This window comes from Pundamilia nyererei, unplaced genomic scaffold (assembly GCF_000239375.1).
Source record: "Pundamilia nyererei isolate P.nyererei 1_Seehausen unplaced genomic scaffold, PunNye1.0 scaffold00097, whole genome shotgun sequence".
Classification (NCBI taxonomy): domain Eukaryota; kingdom Metazoa; phylum Chordata; class Actinopteri; order Cichliformes; family Cichlidae; genus Pundamilia; species Pundamilia nyererei.
The window spans coordinates 2,212,544-2,230,188 of NW_005187498.1; the positions used below are offsets into that span (position 1 = coordinate 2,212,544).

Here is a 17,645-nt window from a genome sequence, read left to right on the forward strand (position 1 = left end):
GGTCCGTGAGTTGTTTGGTACCGGGCTGCGAGAGTTGAGGCTCAGGTGTGAAATTGATAGTTCTCAGGGTTTTTATCGGTTTTTAACGTTATTATTTTTATAATATTTAATCCACGACACCTTAAAGGTTGTGAAAATATTGTCAGTCATAAACCGGTCCGTGGCATAAGGTTGGGGACTGCTGACCTAAAGCACATAAATGCAGCTTCAGAAATTCAGAACTCCAGATTGAACAAACGTGGCAACATAGTGTCTGCGTGCTGATAGGTGTGGTTAGTTTTAGAGGTGATTCACTTAAGTTGTGCTATTTTCTGAAGCACAGTCATTTCATTACTATTTCATACAAAGAAAAAGTCCAGCTGGCTGTAAATTGCATCTTGCAAACATTAGAAAACATTAGAAAATCAGTTTGTGCACTTTAAATATTCTGGGGGTTTTTTTTCTTTTGTTTTTTTTGTTTTTACACCAAAACCCAGTGTGTGCTGGCGTAATGTGTTCGTAAATCTGTCCCCCAAATTTCATCAGTCACATCTGATCTGTTAAAAAGATGAATACCTGCCGGGTCTGAAAGGTGATGCCAGTGAGGCACTGCCTTGAACTTGACTTCTAATGACCAGAAAGGGATGACTTTTGTGAATGAGAGTCTGTTGGAACATGACTCTTGGGCTCCCTCTTCAGTAAATGCTTTCTTAATTGGTTTATAGTTTCATTTACTAGCTTCAAGTTTTATTTAAAACATGATCTTAATATTGTAAATTAAGATAAATTAAGGACATGTATGCCTTACCCTGTAACTGCAAGTTTCTAGACTGTATCCCCCAGTTCCTTTGTTAGCTCTACGCCTCACTCATCCAGCCTTTAAACAGTAACATGGCAAAAACACCCAGCTTGAAGCTACAAGGCAAGATTTTCCTAAATAAAGTAAGTTATTGACAATAAAGAAAAATCAAGATTCATTTGTCCGACAAAAATGGGCATCTATGCTCCATCTGCAGTTGCTGTGGGGCCCAGTTTGAGAACCACAGTGATGAATGAAGAGTCGTGGGATTGTCAAGATCATATATAACCTGGTTACCATGACGTAAAATGTCATATTTAAATGCAAAAGAGAAAAAATTCAGTTTCTGTTAGTGGCCCTATAGTTAAAGTTCCTCACAGTCGATAAGATTAATCTCCTGTGAAACATAGACATCTGTGCAAAATTTCATAGCAACATCAAGACTTTGTCGTCCATAAACTCCTGCTGCTGGCAGGCTGAAAAAACTCAACACTAAACAAACAAGCTAATGATTAAAATATGAGGCATGCCACACGAGTACAGGGGCAGCATTTATAATCTGGAGCTATTATATTCCCATATAAAGGTAAACTGGTGTTCCTCCCCGTGTCTTATGGATCGTCTTCCCTTCTAAATATTGTATCATGCTGTCAAACTAATAAGTGCTCTTAACATAACATAACATCTTCACTTTCTGAAATGCAACCAAATCCCCTCTGACTGCCAGATACAGCTTCATTCTGTTTTTTTCCCTTTATGACTTCACACTGAGTTGAATATTAGAAAGCTAATTCAACAGAGTTAAGTTTGGCAGGCTTCATCCTAAGTCTGCACAAAGTTCACATCCCAAGCTGGTCTTAGCCAGACTGGTTGACACTAAACTGCCCTTTCTCACTGTACCGGGGATTTTGAGAGATGTTTACTTGAAAAGTTCATGACCCTGCAGATCAACCACAGTGTCACGATTCATACAGGAAATTAGCGGTAAAAACGTTTCTCGAAGATGACATCGTTCACATGAGAGAGGTGGAAAATAAAGAGATGGCAGTTCATTGTTTGCTGTCACTCGATTTCAAACTGAGAAAATTAAGATTCAGATCAAGCGTGAGCTTAATCGCCTATGAAAACAGGAATGCTCGCTCCCGTCGTTACTAATCGAATACCTCAGGATGTGTAAGCGAGAACTTCTTTGAAAGGAGAAACTTTCTGAGATGATCAGAAGCAATAGAAGACGCCGGCAGACAGGAGACTGACACTGCTAGCTCTCCCTGGCCAGTTTGTAAAACATTTACCCTTGTGCTTATCTGACATGGCAAATACCATCCATGTTCTTTTAGTGTCAGCCAAGATCCCTCAAGCTGACAGCCTGCTCTGTGGACTACAGGGACTCTCACTCATCATGAATATTACATCGGGCCTGTTTACAGGCCTGCACATGGACATAAGTAAGGAAGCTTTATAAAACTGCCATCGCTGATCAGAGCTGCTGTATTTTCACTTGCAGTGTTCACCCCCTCTGCAGCCTCTCTGCACATTTGGGCTATTAGTCATTCGTGAATAATTACCACATCATGTATGAGGACTGGGAGGCCATGGGAAACAGTGAGGGTCAAGAGGCTATCGAGCTCAAAAGAAAAGAAAGGGCTTGAGCCATGCCGCCACTTGTCATATTTACATGAGAGATTGCGAGAGTGGCCTGAGTGTATTGCTGGGGAGCGGAAGCAGGGAGATGTGGTTTGTGGTTTGAGTGCATATGTGTGCAGAGGAGGTGTCGGGGGGGTAGGAAGAGAGGGGAGGGGGAGCTACAGCTGCGGGGCCAACAGTTGATCCTGTCCCGGGAAACAGGATCAGCCAGGTCAGGTCGAGGGAGGTGAGGCAAGAGGTCATGACCCTGGAGGGGGGTTAAGGGAAAGACTTCACAAAGAGGTACATCTTCAAAAGCCTCGGGGAGGGAGGGCTAGTATAAGGTTGTGAAATCAAACGTTGGGACCTTTTTTTCCTTAGTGCACGAGTTTCCCCAGGTGTTTCGCTTCAATCCTTTTGAATACTGACTTGTGGCTCTGCTCATCCAGCCGCTGGAGAAGCATCACCTCAAGGCAAAGTACAGAAACAGTTGGACTGGTATCTGTGAGGCATATCAGCCTTTTATTTATATACTCTACTTTAATGACACTCCAAACGGGACATGAGACCCATAAAATGCTAATTAGATCGTATGTGTGACAGAGTGTGTGCGTGCGCACGCGTATGTTTACATAACATTTGAGGTCAAATCACATGCTCAAAGTTCAAAGGCTTCGCTAAGAAAAGGGCGATGAAACATCTGGGAGCGGATTTATCACACCCATCACTAAGACGACTGGTGACAAGTGTTAGCTCTGTATGGCCTCCATGTGAATAAACAAAGCACATAAGGAGGAAAGCATCTCATTTACACTAAAGTCGTCAGGCTTGCTGTTTCGAACAAGTTCCCATGCAGATAAACCCTTGGCCCAGCACATTAAGTGCAGTCATTAAGTTGTTTGTCAGAGACTAAGCATCTGCAATGCCAGGAAATCATTTCTGGACATCTCGTAACTATGAAAACGTCTGTCGTGGGACTTCCGAGTGCTCGGTCTGCAGTTGAGTCGCTGGCGGCCTTATGTGCAGCGTTTACATCCTTTTGGCCTCATGCTGAGGTCAGGAAATCAAAGAGCGAAGCCACAGACAAACAGTCGATTGTCAAGTTTTACACCTTGACCTCAGCTTAAACTCGCAGCCGCCTACTTTAAGCTTGCCGCTGCTCCGGCAATCAGAAGAAATCGAGAGGTTACTGGTAGTTCAGCCTTGATAAGAATCTTGAAATGGAGAAGTTCACTGAGGGGAAAGGTTACTGGGAGTTTAAAGAGAGTGCAGTCAGTCATGGGGAGGATTAAATAAAAGGGAAGTCAGGGCTGAGGAACTGTGCTGCAATTTCAAAAGTGCACTGCAGACAAAAAGCTGTCTGTTCACTCGCTGGACTTCATATTCAGACGGTGCAGGGGAAGTTTAGCTTGAACTTGTCCTCACCTTTAGGAAATCTCACGCTACAGGCTGTTTTTTCTCAAGTCGAGAAAACTATCGCTAAATGGACAATTTTCCAGATGGGACACGAGAATTAAGGTTTTGTAACGACCGCACAAAGAAATCTATTGTAGGCTCTAAATCAAAGATATACGTTCCATTTGTGTAGGGCACATCCTTGGGCACTCGGTGTGCATCTGGTGACCTTCACGTGTCCTCCCTTCTTTCAGTGTCTTTCCTGCCTTTGTTAAAGACTCGGCAACACAGTGAACAGCAGCCAACTCAGAAGCAGGGGTTTAGGGGCAAATACAGGACATCCTCTCACTCTTTTAATAGACCGGACTCTTTGATTGCACGCAGCGCTGTTTGGCTTTGATGTCATTTTCTTTAAATGATAATGCTTTAATGTTAAACCTTACTCTGATATTGGGGTGCAGTAGTTGTTCAGTTTCACTGCTGGTTGCTTTGGTTGTGTTAAAGTGACTGCTCACAACAACTAAGCTGATCATGTCAATGAAGCAACATCTGTGCTAAATCTAATCGGCCTGTTGCAGCCTTAAAAAGATGTGGTTGTGTCTAATTTTGGCTAAAAATGTCATTTTTTTATGACCCTGGAATGCCTTATTAAATACATGGCCTGGTCTGACCCTGTCTGTACAGTTTACATGTTCTCCCTGTGCAAAAACATGCATGTTGGGGTAATTCTCAACTGACTGTGGCTGTGAGGGAGACTAAAGTGTTTGCAGTGCATTCGTAGCATCAGTCTGTGTATGCTAATGTAGTTTCAAAATGCTTTTCAGCAGAACCCACTAGAAGAGTGCTATTTGAAGCTGCTAATGCTAAATGTCATTTACATACATTCTTTTTTTCCATTGTAGTGTTATTATTAGTAGCTGTAGTAGTAGTATTCAAATTTAAAGGCAACCAGGCTATCATTTGTTTGTATACATGGTCAGAGAGACTTTTAAAGTTGTTTCTAAAGTACGAAAAATCCAGGTATGAAAATATTAATAAATCACAATGTAAGCTTAGTAAATGAGGCTCAATGAAAAGGCCTTGCATTTTTCAGATACACAATTCCACCAGCAACATAGTAGAAGATTACAGGTGAACTGGCCTGCCCTGAAACTAAAAACATTTTGTGCATCATGGAAAAAAAGACACAGCACTGTTGATGGTCTGGAACAGTATAGGACAGCATGCCTCCATCTAAAGTTCAGCTTCTACACATTCACTATTTGACTTTGTTAAAAGAAGAGGGGCGCTACAAATGAGCAAACACGGTCCCGACATTGGTCCCAGCACACTGCTGGCTGCTAAACTGGAAAGAGAGGAACACAGTCATACTAGGTCATGCATTTTAGTCCTTTATTTTTCAGATATCAGTGCAAATGAACACCAAAAATGAAAACATAAAAAAATGAAATAATGTTTCAGGTCTTCACATGAAAAAAATGAAACATCCTTTTTTTTAATATATATATTTATATATATATTTGCTGCTACAAATGTATTTCTTAGATGCACAATGCAGATCTATGATTGTACGTCAATCCCCCACCTACATCCCCCCAAACTCTTCCACAGAGCTTTGTTAACCAGTAACAGAAAAGAATAATCACAAAAATATTCAATGCACATTTATTTTTCCACACATTTTTTTTTAAAATCAACTTGCTCAACAGTCTGTGGTTATTTAGGGACTGTTCATATTCTAAACCAGCCTCTCTCTCTCTCTGTGATATAAAAGACCTATTTTAAGACTTGACATTTTCCCCCATCACCAGTAGGGATACACAGGTAGTTCCCATGCGTCTGCATGCAACAGGCAGCAGTGAGGAAAGTCAGACATTATTACACAACACAGCGCAGGATAGATTATCATTTACCACATAGAGACACATGCAGAGAACAAACCAACCAAAAGAAAAAAAGAAAAAAGGAAAACGATGGGCATAGCATCCTCGGCCTTTGTATGTACACTTGTACGCATATAATTCATATTTACATATCAGGGCATTAAAAACTAGGGTAATATCTTTTCTTAAACATTACAAAATAGTCATCTTTCATACTGAAAGTACTATTTACACAAATATATTTAACCATTGTGAAAATGTATTAATAATTGAAGAGACATACTTCATATGTAGTAAAAAGATCACGAGACTAAAATCGATAAAGCAGTATGTGAGATCAACTGAAAAGAGTACAGTACGATCCAAAAATAAGGAGCTAGATCAACCAGATATCCCTCAAGACACCAAAAGGTCTTGGTGATTGCTGGGGGCAGGTACACACATCCAGCTGCTTTCAAAACAAAGATGTACCTGTGGTCTTCTCTTTATTATCATGCAATTCTTTTGACATTTTATGAGATAAGAGACTGCCACAAACAAATAATAATAACAATAAAAAAAATCTATAAACCACAATAGTGAAGAAATAAAGGGAAAAAAATCACAAACTGTCAAATTCTCAACAGATAACAATACTGACTGTTTTTTCTTTTTTATTATCACATGCCATTAAATGATTCTGAAAAGGACTCCAAGGACTCGATAGTGCAAAGTCTGGGTACTCCTTTTAAGTGAAATGAAAAGGAAAAAGCCATGTGCGTCACACTCAAAAGTTTCTGTGTGCATGAAGAAAAGTGCCTTGGGTTTAACCAGGGTCGCAAGATAAGTTTCTCACACACTGCCTTTTTAACTGTTGCTCTAGAAACCTGCTTACACGCAGTTGCTCAACTGTAAGAGCCGCGCTCGCTCTGTTGACCCATCTGCTCCAAACGGCTCAATCTGCAAACATAGTGCCCTGAATTTGCACTGTCGAATATTGGCCTCGAAACACGCACTTCAAATAAAAGCGAAAACAATGAGTTGTGACCGTTTAAAGCGCCAACGATATATTCCTTCTCCACTGGTAATTGTGCCACACCGTGAATCCCGAGGAACAAAGCATTCGTCGCGGCGGGATCTTCGCCGAATGCCGTTTTTAAGGTCCTCTGAATGACTTTAGCACGGACACTGTTGTAATAGACCGCCATGACTATTTGGAATCTTATCTAAAATTGATGGGTCTCTGTCTATCTGGAAATGTTCTGATGGAGAAAATAAATAAATGTCCACTGAACTGAGCACTAACATTTTTAGAGTCATCAATAATGGATGTTGCTTGAAATGTTCTTTCTAAATGTTTTATGGCAGGCAACAGGAGGACTTGGAGTAGTGATATGTGTACAGTTCAATTAGTAAGAAAGTGTAAAAAAAAAAAAAAAACAATAATAAAGGAGGGCTCCGTAATTAACATTGTAGTACAAAATGTAGTGCATGACAATCAGTGATGGGAAGGTTTGATCTGTGACTGATGCACAGTTTTGGCTTTTGTGGCATTCTGCTAAGATACAGCTGTTTTGTACCGTTCCATGACCTCACTATTTAAAAATCGATGCAGAAGTGCATCTGAATTTGCTCTATGCCACCTGAAAAAAAAAAAAATCATTCAATTTGCATTCTTTGTCATTTGTCTCATCAGACCAATTTGGCAAGTCATTCAAAAAATGAAAAACAAACAGAGTCAGTGAATTTCTTTCCATTTCTATTTTTCTGCAGTTGATACAAATTCTACTCAGACGACTGGCTCAGCCCCTGGCTCTCATGGCTGTGCTTGTCATTGTGGGCGGGTGATTGAGGGGTAGAGCTCAGGCTGCGTTCATAGGCATGCATGTCACTGATAGGCTCTTCTTTAACTCTGACAACAGAATGGGCTCCCTCTGCCTGATCTCTCCCCTCCTTCCTTAGCTGGATGCTGCCCTTCTGCAGCATGTAATATAGGATGGGGTTGGACCGCGAGAGCCGTGGAGAGTCTGGGTTTGAGTCACAACCCTCGTCCTCCTCTTCGTTCTCTTGACTACTCCACCGCACAGGGCTCTCAGGCTCCTGTTTGACTAAAGTAGGCGTCTCCCGTTTTTGAGTGATGGGCCACGGGGACGGGTGGCGACTCCAAGGGGAGCGCAGAGAACTGTCACCTGGAGGAGGGGTGGGTAGTGGTCTGAGATTACTTGGAAACCCTGAGTTGAGGGAACCGTGGGGATGCCAGCTGGGCAGTTGGAGGAAGCTGTGATTTTGGGCAGGCTGAGTGAGAATGCTACCGTTGGCCTTGCCGTTGGTCTGGAGGACGGACGGACTGGGCGCCCCCCGGGGCTGCTGGGACAGCTCCTTTAGGCAGTTGTCGGAGAGCAGCAGCTGTTTGAGCACATTGAAGCCCCGGCTCTCTCGTGTAAGGGTTTCACTCGGTGGGCTCTTTGGAGGAACCTCTTCTTCCTTTAGAGTCCTCTGCTGCTCAGGCTCTACCGGAACAACAGAGGAGGCAAAAATATTTGTGTCACCACTGTCCACTGCTCTTGGAGAGCTGATGTTACTCAAATTATCAGTCCGATCTGAACAGAGCCGCCTCTTCTTAGGGCTTGGGCTCGGATACTCCCTCTGTTCCTCTTTAACCTGTCTGAGCTGTGTGTCAGCCTGCATAGCAGCACTGGTATAGTAGGTAGCAGTCTGTTGTTTAAGCAACTGGCTGAGGAGGCCATATTTTGCTATGACCTCCGCAGGCCGGGGTTCAGCCTTTAAGTCCTGCTGGGAATCTGAGACGAGGCTATTCTTCTCATAGCAACTCAGCCTCTTTCTGCCAATCACGTCCTCAGACATGGCAGAGGATGGTCCCACGTCCTCCATGAGCTCCGATTTGACCTTTACATCCAGAGGGGGGCCATTGGAGCTGTCGCAGGTGACGTGAGCACCAGGGTTCTTCTCACTGCATCCCCCCGCTGCCTCCACACTCCTCCTGCCACTGCCACTAGGCCTGTCTTTGCGGCTCACAGTCGCTGTAGCTGAGCTTGTTCCTAGAAGGAGCTGCAGCACGGTGCGCCTTTCCAGAAGGTTCTCAATCTGTGATGAAGGAGGAGAAGCTTCCTTCCTAGTGAAGGGTGTGCCACTACCTGAAGCTCCATCAGAGAGTGGAGTGGTGGTGGTGGTCCTGCCGATTGGAGCATTGAGTCTTTCCAAAAGGGCAAGGGGCCTGCTGGCATCGTGCTCCTGGCCCAGCCCTTTACCAGAGGGGGTGGGTGGGGAGGAAGCTGTCCCACACTGAGCCAGATTCTGTAACAGTTTACTAGCACTGAAGGCGGGCTCTGAGGCCTTCTCAGCAGGGAAGGTTTTAGATTTACACAAATCCAGTGGGCTGGATTGGACGTTGGGGGAAGGGTAGGAATATGGGGACAGAGCACCGCTTGGGTCACGGCCAAGTGAGTAGAGGGGCTGAGCTGGAGCTACAGACCTATCTATGGGGCTTTTTGTCCTCGCCTCTTCCCAAGATACCAGTCCTTTTGGCTGGTTTCGAGACATGGTGGCTACAGTTACATCAAGAGGTGAATCTTGGTTACCAACATTTTTCTTAACCATCTCATTATTTCTGCGCTCAAGAAGAAGCTGCATGAGTGTGACTTTAGGGTGGGACTTTAGGTCTGGGCTCATTTCAGGGTCCTTGCCCTTGGACACCTTTGATCCTGATGGCTCTGGCTTCCACTTGTTTATTAAAGATTCTGTTAATTTGTCCAGGGAAGAGGTAGAGATACAGGAAGAGGAAGAAATAGAGGTGGAAACAGAGGAGACAACAGTAGAAGATGGAGATAAAGTTGTGGTGGGGGGCTGAGCAGAAGCTTGAGGAGAGAATGCACCTGGGGCGGAAGTAGAGAGGGTAGAGGTGAAAGAGGCGGAGGAAGAGGGAACTGTAGTTTTGAGCCCTCCATCTTGCATATTGACACGGCTTCTCATGGAGAGGTCAATGGGAGAGCAACTCGAGTAGGAGCTCTCGGCATCGCTGCTGTCCTTGGTCAGGCTCCGCTCCTGGGTGGAGCATTCGCTGTCTGAGGTGACTGAAGAGGAGCCACTTGGTGGCAGAATGCCACAGCTGTCCTCCAAATGCCCATTCTTGGTCAGCTGCTTCTGGTTGTTGTGATTGTTCAGCAGCAGCAGCAGCAAGCTACTGCACGTCTGGGGTGGGCGGGTTGGACGCGAGTCAAAGCCTCGTTTCTCCCGAGGTGGCTGGCTGTGAGTGTGGCTTGGAGCACGTGGGGGAGTGGGTGGGGAGCTTTGGCTGTGGCCACGCAGCAAAGAGGGGCTCTGTGGATTTGACAGGGCCATTCGAGGGAGTGTTGTCGTTACTGTGGTGGTTGTTGTCATTCCATTTTGGGTTGTTAAGGAGCTTAGCGTGTCTGGAGCTCCGGGCAGACTGGGTGGCCTTTTGTCCTGGTTGTGCTGCTGGTTTGCCATGGCAGCTAGTCTTTCGCTGGCTGATCTTCCAGAGAGCTGTGCTTTGAGTGCATGCTCCCTGGAATACTGCTGGAGATGGGCTTCGCTGGACAGCAGCAGGGCCAGCTGACTGCAGGCGACACTGGGCTTAGGTGAAGGCGCCGGACTAGAGCGGATTTTCACTATGTTAGCCACGGCCTTCAGTCGCTCTGCACAGGAAACTGAATCTGCAGCTGTAGGAGCAGCAGGAGGCGTGGCACTGTGTGCTGAGCGAGGTGATTCTGGGGGTCTGTCCTGGCTGTGTCCACGACGACTGTAAGGTGTGTTGCTATGATTCTGAAGTTTGCTCTTTCTCATCAGGCCCTTTAAGCGGCTTGAGGCTGTCCCGTACACAGGTAGTGGCTCTTTGTCTGCAGGTGGCGCCTTGGATGGAGACGAACACTCACTCGGGGGTTTATTAGAGTGCTGAGACATCGCCACACTCTGAAGTCGTGAGCTAAATGACTGAAGCAGTGACGCAAGCAGGGTGCTCTCTCCAGCATGAGGAGATCCCTCTAGTGCTCCATTCTGCATCCCTCCCACTTGGCCATTCAGCTCCGCTGGGGGTGAGCTCATTCGCTGGTTCCCTGGATCATTCCAAGCTCCCGAGCGCAGTAAGCGGGCTTTCTTGAGGTGCTGAGAAGAACCCAGAGTGGGCCCATTGGTTCCACCCTTGGGAGCTGTGGGTCCATGGTTGGGCAGTTGGAAGGGCCCACCCACCTTATCACCCTGCTCCTGATTGCTGTGGGCAGCCTCAGACCTCCCACTTGCCGTGGCCCCAGGCCCGGCCACCACTGGATGCATCAGTAAACCTTCCAGATAAGTTAGAACAGCTGAATCCTTGTGTGTCTCAGGGCCAGGCTCCTCCCCATGAGTCATGTTCAATACTAGGATCCCCTCGTATGGCTCAGCACTTCTTACAGGGAAATATGTCCACTAGGTCATCTGGTTGACAGTGGCATGTACTTCCTAAATACCAAAAAGCGGGCAGGCTATTTCACCGAGTCAGTGTACAGCAGAGGGGAGGGGTGGATGCACTAGATGGATGTGATCCTCTCTGTAGTGGGCACAGTCACCACTGTGTTAAAACAGCAACAATGGCTGGAGACAATCCGGGGCAGGTAGGCCTCCCAGGCATTGTTGTATGCCTTTAAACGCCGCAGGATCCCAGAAGGCCCAGCTCGAGGCTTATGTGAAAAGCAACTGAGGAGTCAGCGGGATTTCACCACAAAGATGTTGACACATTCCGTGGCTGTGGATGTTTGGGATGTCTGTCCTATGGCCTGGCTGTGGTTCTGTCAGCGGCGCCTTTCAGCTTTGCAGATCTCACATGGGGGGGACCTATGGCAGTGAGCGAGAGACAGAAAAGAGGGAGGACGAGAAGGTTGGGTGGAGTGGGGGGGAGAAAAAAGAGAAAAGGGGAGAAACTGTGTGAGAAGCAGGGATTTACACAGCACTATATCACATTCATTTCACCACCTTGTCTGCCGTCTCTGTTACTTAGCAACATTTCAGATTGACTGCACACGGCTCCTTCTCCTCTCTGCACTCTCCCCTCACAGCCACCGAGCAGACGACAAATGTAGATTAGGCCTGATTGGATCCAAATTGAAAATTCAGGCCCACTACCTTGAAAACATTCAGGTCTCGAGCAGTAAGCCCCTCGCAGCAATGTCTTTCAAAAGCAAAGGGCCTTGTGAGAGCTGTGAATAATTCCTTATGCAGCTTGTCATTTCAGTGGATTATCCCCACCACCACCACCCCCACCGCCCCCTGCTCCTTATGCACTTGAGCAGCATCGCACACGACACAAACCTTGGACTACATAAAGCATGAGCCACCCACCCGCTCCCCGTGTCACATGCACACTAGTAAGCCTTTAAGCGTTCATGCCTAGACACAGGAACGAATGTGTGCACGGAGGCACATATAGACGCATGTATAATCTTACTGCTGCGTTATCTTTATTAACACCTGGCCAGCTGGGCTTCGCGTTTTTGACCCCGATTCTTTTTCCTTTAATCAGAAGTGCAAAACCAGAAGTAACTTGATTTATGGGAGGAGTGCTTTGAGCTACAAATAATCCATCTATTTACTTCTCCAAATCAGGGTCCCTGCTGTCAGGGGGCAAGAGGCAGGGTACAGACAGGTCTGCCACAGGGCTAGCAGAAAGACAGACAACCATTCACACTCACATTCACACCTAGGGGCAATTTAGAATCACCAGTTGATCTAACCCCACTAACTGCATGTCTTTGGACAGTGGGAGGAAGCCTGAGTACCCGAAAAGAACCTGCGCAAACACGGGGAGAACATGCACAGCTCCACACAGAAAGGCAGGAAACCTTGGAACCGTTTTGCTGGGAGGCAACAGTGCTAACCACCACGCCACAGTGTTACCCAAATAAACTCAAAGGTTCACACACTGAGCACTGTGAACTTGTTTTTTCCTGAAAATTCTCCTTCCTTAGGTATTGTGAGTTTGTGCGACATTTTCTCCCTATAGCACATTTTATAGTTGTACGTCTTTATTAATTTTGTGCATTTAGCCATGGTTTTTTCTTTTAAATCTACTGTAAACTGCTCAGGTTGTGTTTTAGCTGTGGAGCCACGAGTGAAGCAGTTTGCAGCGTCACTTCCCATCATTGCTAACAATTGTTCACTCTTTTCAGTGTGAAAAAAAAATATTTGTAGTGAATTTCAGTATCTTTTACATGCAGAACAAGAGCGGAGAATCATTCTTGTTCTGCAAAGTAATTGTCATTTAATTCCCTTTGATTGTAGCATGTAATGAGTTACATTGCTCATGCATACCTAAAGTAACAGAATTACAGTGCTACACTACTTTTTAACAATTAAACGAATAAAAAAGAAAGACCAAATAAGTCATATGAACTATGAGACAACATTTACATTCCGAAAACATTTCCACTTATCCACTTATAAAATTCAGCTTTATAATAGTACGCTCAACTCTTACTATTCTAAATATTCTGCACATTTTGGGAGGTTTACAGTGCACCGCACATAAACAGAGCAGAGCTGCATCAAGGATATAACAGACAAGGTGCACTTAACTGTCGAGCACGTCTATATTATTGGGTGGGGGTGGCTTAAGGTTCAGGTGCACCTGTCACACCACACCACTGTCAGGAGGGCAGAGCCAGTGACACTGGGGTGAACATTGTGCCAGTTGCCATGACACTGTCAGCAGTGCTGCTCTAGGAGACCTCTGCTCTGAACCCTGTCAGCGTGGTTTCCGTGGATACAGGGCACCGCCGACAGTCCTGGCCGCATCCCGTAAAGGTTAATTAATACAGAGTTTCCACCTCGCCTCAGCTGCTGTCCGTGTCCTTTCCCGATGCCGTCCTCACCTTTGGTGTCCGCTGAGCGGACCGACATAGTGGGTCACACGACAGGACAGCAGCCAGTGATTATGACGAAAGGCCATGGCAACCCACCACACAGTCACCGGGCTGAATATTTCACATAGAGGGCAACAGCGAGGGCCAGAAACAACAAGGTGGCAGGCTTCTAATCAGCCTGAAATCCATCCTTGGGGCCAAGGTCCACAGGTTGTCATGACAGTAAGGGCAACAAGGTGGCACTTTTAATGCCACCTTGGAAGTGAGCTGGGATTAGACGCTGGATTTAAGATGATCAGTCTGAGCAGCAGTAGGAAAACAATCAGCTTGGCAATTTAAAAAGACCTTTTCATACCAAAGGTCTAGAATAGGTTGATTAGACTCTTTGTGGTGCACTCCCTCGAAGTGAATAAGTTAACTGAGACTGGCCCATCAGCGTCAGTTACAGTTCAAGGCCATCTTTAAGCTGGTGACCTAAATCTGACAACAACAAAAGCCAACCTGGTCACACTGGGCCATCTGACGTCTGTTGTCATGCTAATCTTAGATGCTCAGGATTAGACTATTTTCCTGCCAGCCTGCTTAGCACAATCATAATAGAACGGCCTGTAAAGACACGTTTGATGGGCACAGTAAACATGTACGCATGTTTACCTTCCACACAGCCTGGCAGCATTACTAATATGCTGGGAGTCAGCCCCACAGTTAGTGAGAGAAAGGGAAACAAAAAAAAAGAGCACTGACAGTTTTAACACAGGGAATTCTGTTAATCTCTGCTGCTGGCAATGAACCTTTGGAATTACAGTTGACCTTGTCTATGTTTTTGCCCAAAGACACTTCTATACAGAGCAGACAAGGTAGCATGGGGACACACTGACACTGCACTATATCAGTATATATACAAGAGGTCCAAAGCTGCTGCATTCACTGCATCACATAAAGCACAAATTACTTGAAACAAAAGCGAGGCCCTTCAGGCTCTCGAGATGCATTTAATGACAGAGCCGGTGTCAAAAAGCCCTGCCACGGCAAGGGCACGGGAAAATGCGTTCTGCTCAGTGGCACAGCTCTGTTAACAAATAAATGACCTTAATATAGGGAAAGCTGTCCTCCATCCTAAGCCCCTAAAGCACACGACCCTCTTCCTCTCCACTTTCACAATGCGTGCATTACTTTTACATGCTCTCCCCTGGTGTATACATTGAAAATGACCTTACACATCTGTTAACATGTCATCTCATTGGTGGTGGCACCCAAAATGCCTGACCTCCTCCCACAACACCAATGAGCTGCTGTATGGTTTCTGTGGTGATTATCCATTATCCTTGACAATGTCAGCCAATGACAGAGCAGGCACCAGTCTAAAATGATTTTTACCCCTACAGTCAGCCACGTACATGCGCGGGGGAGGGCAAATGATGGGGATGGGGGTGAGGCTTCATCATCCCTTGGCTGGTTGACTCTTCATCTATTTCTTTCCGTTTCACTCCTCTGGTACTTAAAAGACACTCTGAACAGGAAAGGTCACTGCACTCTCGGTCGCACCACAAGATCGACTGAACGTGTCGATGCAGATGTCTCGGATTAAGTTTTAAAACGTGAGCTTCGCTCTCCTCCCCTAACCCCCAGATTACACTTCCTCCACCACCGCCACCAGGAACAAACAAACACACTTCTTGGTAATCCAGTGTTTTTCCCCTTTCCCAATCTTTAAAAAAAGCGAGTTTCTAAACGACCTTCATCGTCAGCAATGGTAATCCACTTAAGCCATTTAAAATGTATGAGACCAAACAAAAGAATTAAAACGGGGGTAAGAGCCAAAGGAGCGGCAGTTAAAGTCAAGGTCATCCATGCCGCCAAGGCTTTTCCACTTGATGCAACAGCTGGTGTCCATGCAAAGCTCTGGGCGTTAATAAAAAGTGACAATGCTGCCTGAGCGGTGTGTATTACTAATGTCTGACACCAGCCTGGCAGATGTGTTCTCCCTGCATTAAAGGGGAGTCAAGGTTAAAGGAATTTAAAAGGAGAGGCAATGCCTAAACACTATTATATCATGTAATCTGCAGCCCAGCCCTGCTGCACATACTCAACAGGGTAGCTCACTTACACATGCAGCGTGACCGCTATTTGTAAATTCAATATGGCCTGACATGATTAAATAAGACAAAACATAAGCTACCTGACCAAATGCAGTTGCTCCGAGCCTTCCGCAAGCGAACGAGTCCACGAGAGGAAAGTTGAATTAAAAAGCTCGTGTTCACCTTGAGAAAGGTAAAGAAGAGGATAAACATGCTACTGAACAGCGGGAGAGCCTGAGCAAGAAAATGCTTTTGCAGATAAGTCAATCGGGACAAAATAACACTGAAACGCAATACACAGAAACACGCACGCCCACACAGTGAGAACTAGGGCATACTGACCCACTTCTTAGGATGCATTGACCAAACAAGTCATGCATAGCCCGCACACACCCCCCGTGTGAGCGCGCTCAAACCCATGGATGCACCCCGCATAGAGGAAATGCGATACGTGAGTGCAGGAAAGTCAGATTTCTTGACTTAAGCAGCACAGGTTGCCTGCTGGAACATCCTACTCAGAGTGTGCTGGGGACATTTCAGAAAATGGGACCAGAGTGCTAAACTTCTCAGGCTGCATCTGGCCTTGGATGAGGAGCGGGGGCGGAATTTAACTTCATCAGTACAAAGAGTTCTTAGGGTTGAGAGAGAGACAGGATAGAGGAATTCATGCATGCTGATGAGTCATCCAAGCACTTCATAGCCCAGCTGAGCAGCTAGCCAAACTAGCCTGTGTATCCCTGCACTGTATCACAGCATCGGACACTCTTTACCTTACATGCCCAGGCTCGCGTGGATGCGCTTACCAAAGTGTTTGCGTCCATAGTAAATATTTGTGTGCCATTTGGAAGACCCACCCAAGGGCCATTTCCTGAGTGGCTGAGAATTAGCGCATCAATTAAACACACACACACACACACACACACACATTCCTTGTTAATGAGCCGTGGCTGCCATCAATCTATACCTGATTCGTTTCTATTGGGCTCCGAGGTAATCTTCTGCTTACATCGCCTGTCTGAAATGGCGCTCATTTCCCTCCCGAAACAACACACATTTTCCATTTGTAAACACTGTCGCTGGAAATAGGAACAGCTGATTGCCCCACGGCCAGCTCACCAAAAGGCAGACTAGGCCCTTGAAACAGACTGCAGTCACTTTGCAATTGAGATCAAATGTCCCACTGTCAGACTGCCCTGAAAGCTGGATAAAACCAGCTAAAAAACCTTGGCCTTTAATGGATCATTTCCATAATATCCTTGGCATCATCCCTAAGAAGGCTGGTGCTATGAGTCAGCAAGATGTCTGGTTTTATTGGGTTAAAAAGAGCCCTGCTTCTTTTTTTCTTTTACTGTAAGTGATATAGGATGGTTTGGAGTATTATAGTGTGTGACAGAGGTCTAAGTGACAGAAAAAGAAGAGGACACATCTCTACTATCATTCCGCCTTTCATAATGCTCCCATTGACCTACTTTTTAGTTTTTAAATCATCCTAATGCTTGCTCCGAGTGAAGCCGGAGAATGGTATCGCAGGGCATAATGGCCTGTGAGGGGACATTCCATTAGAATCATCAAAAACACAACTTCTTTTTTTGTTTTTCCTCTAGATCAGCAAGAATGCAGGGCTATTCAAAGTTCCACAATTAGGGTATCTTTTAAATCAATTAGACACATTTAACCCAATAAAGTATAAAACAATTATGTGCAACCTTTTTTCTGAGAAAAACCTCTCAAGCAGCACCAATCCACTTGGCAGGGCAGAGCTGAGCGCAAGACATTTCAATAAGATTAGTCCTACACCTGGCCTTAAAGCCTGACCGGTGCTCACACGGCCAGAGCTGAGGCAACCACAAAAACAGATCCACTCCACGGCACGGACCGCACAGAAGCAAACTGTTTTCGCAAATATAAAAAGTTGCATTCCTGCTGGCCACTAGAGAAAAGTGTAGGCTTCAGACGCTGACAAGGGTTTCATTTTTCACACTCGGAGCAACATCCAACTTTAACATAAACAAATTAACCACGTTTATGTGCAACTTTG

The 17,645-nt window shown here is 45.6% G+C and overlaps 1 protein-coding gene across 1 annotated transcript in view; it reads right to left on the reverse strand.

Moving 5' to 3' along the window:
* Window positions 1-6,240: 6,240 nt before the first annotated feature.
* The window catches only part of nrip1b (nuclear receptor interacting protein 1b), a 37,711-nt gene continuing 26,306 nt past the window's right edge, over window positions 6,241-17,645 (reverse strand). The window contains exon 2 of the mRNA XM_005740154.1: window positions 6,241-11,505. Coding sequence (XP_005740211.1) covers window positions 7,444-11,043 — 3,600 coding nt within the window. The 5' untranslated portion in view covers window positions 11,044-11,505 and the 3' untranslated portion in view covers window positions 6,241-7,443. The remainder of the gene's footprint in view (window positions 11,506-17,645) is intronic.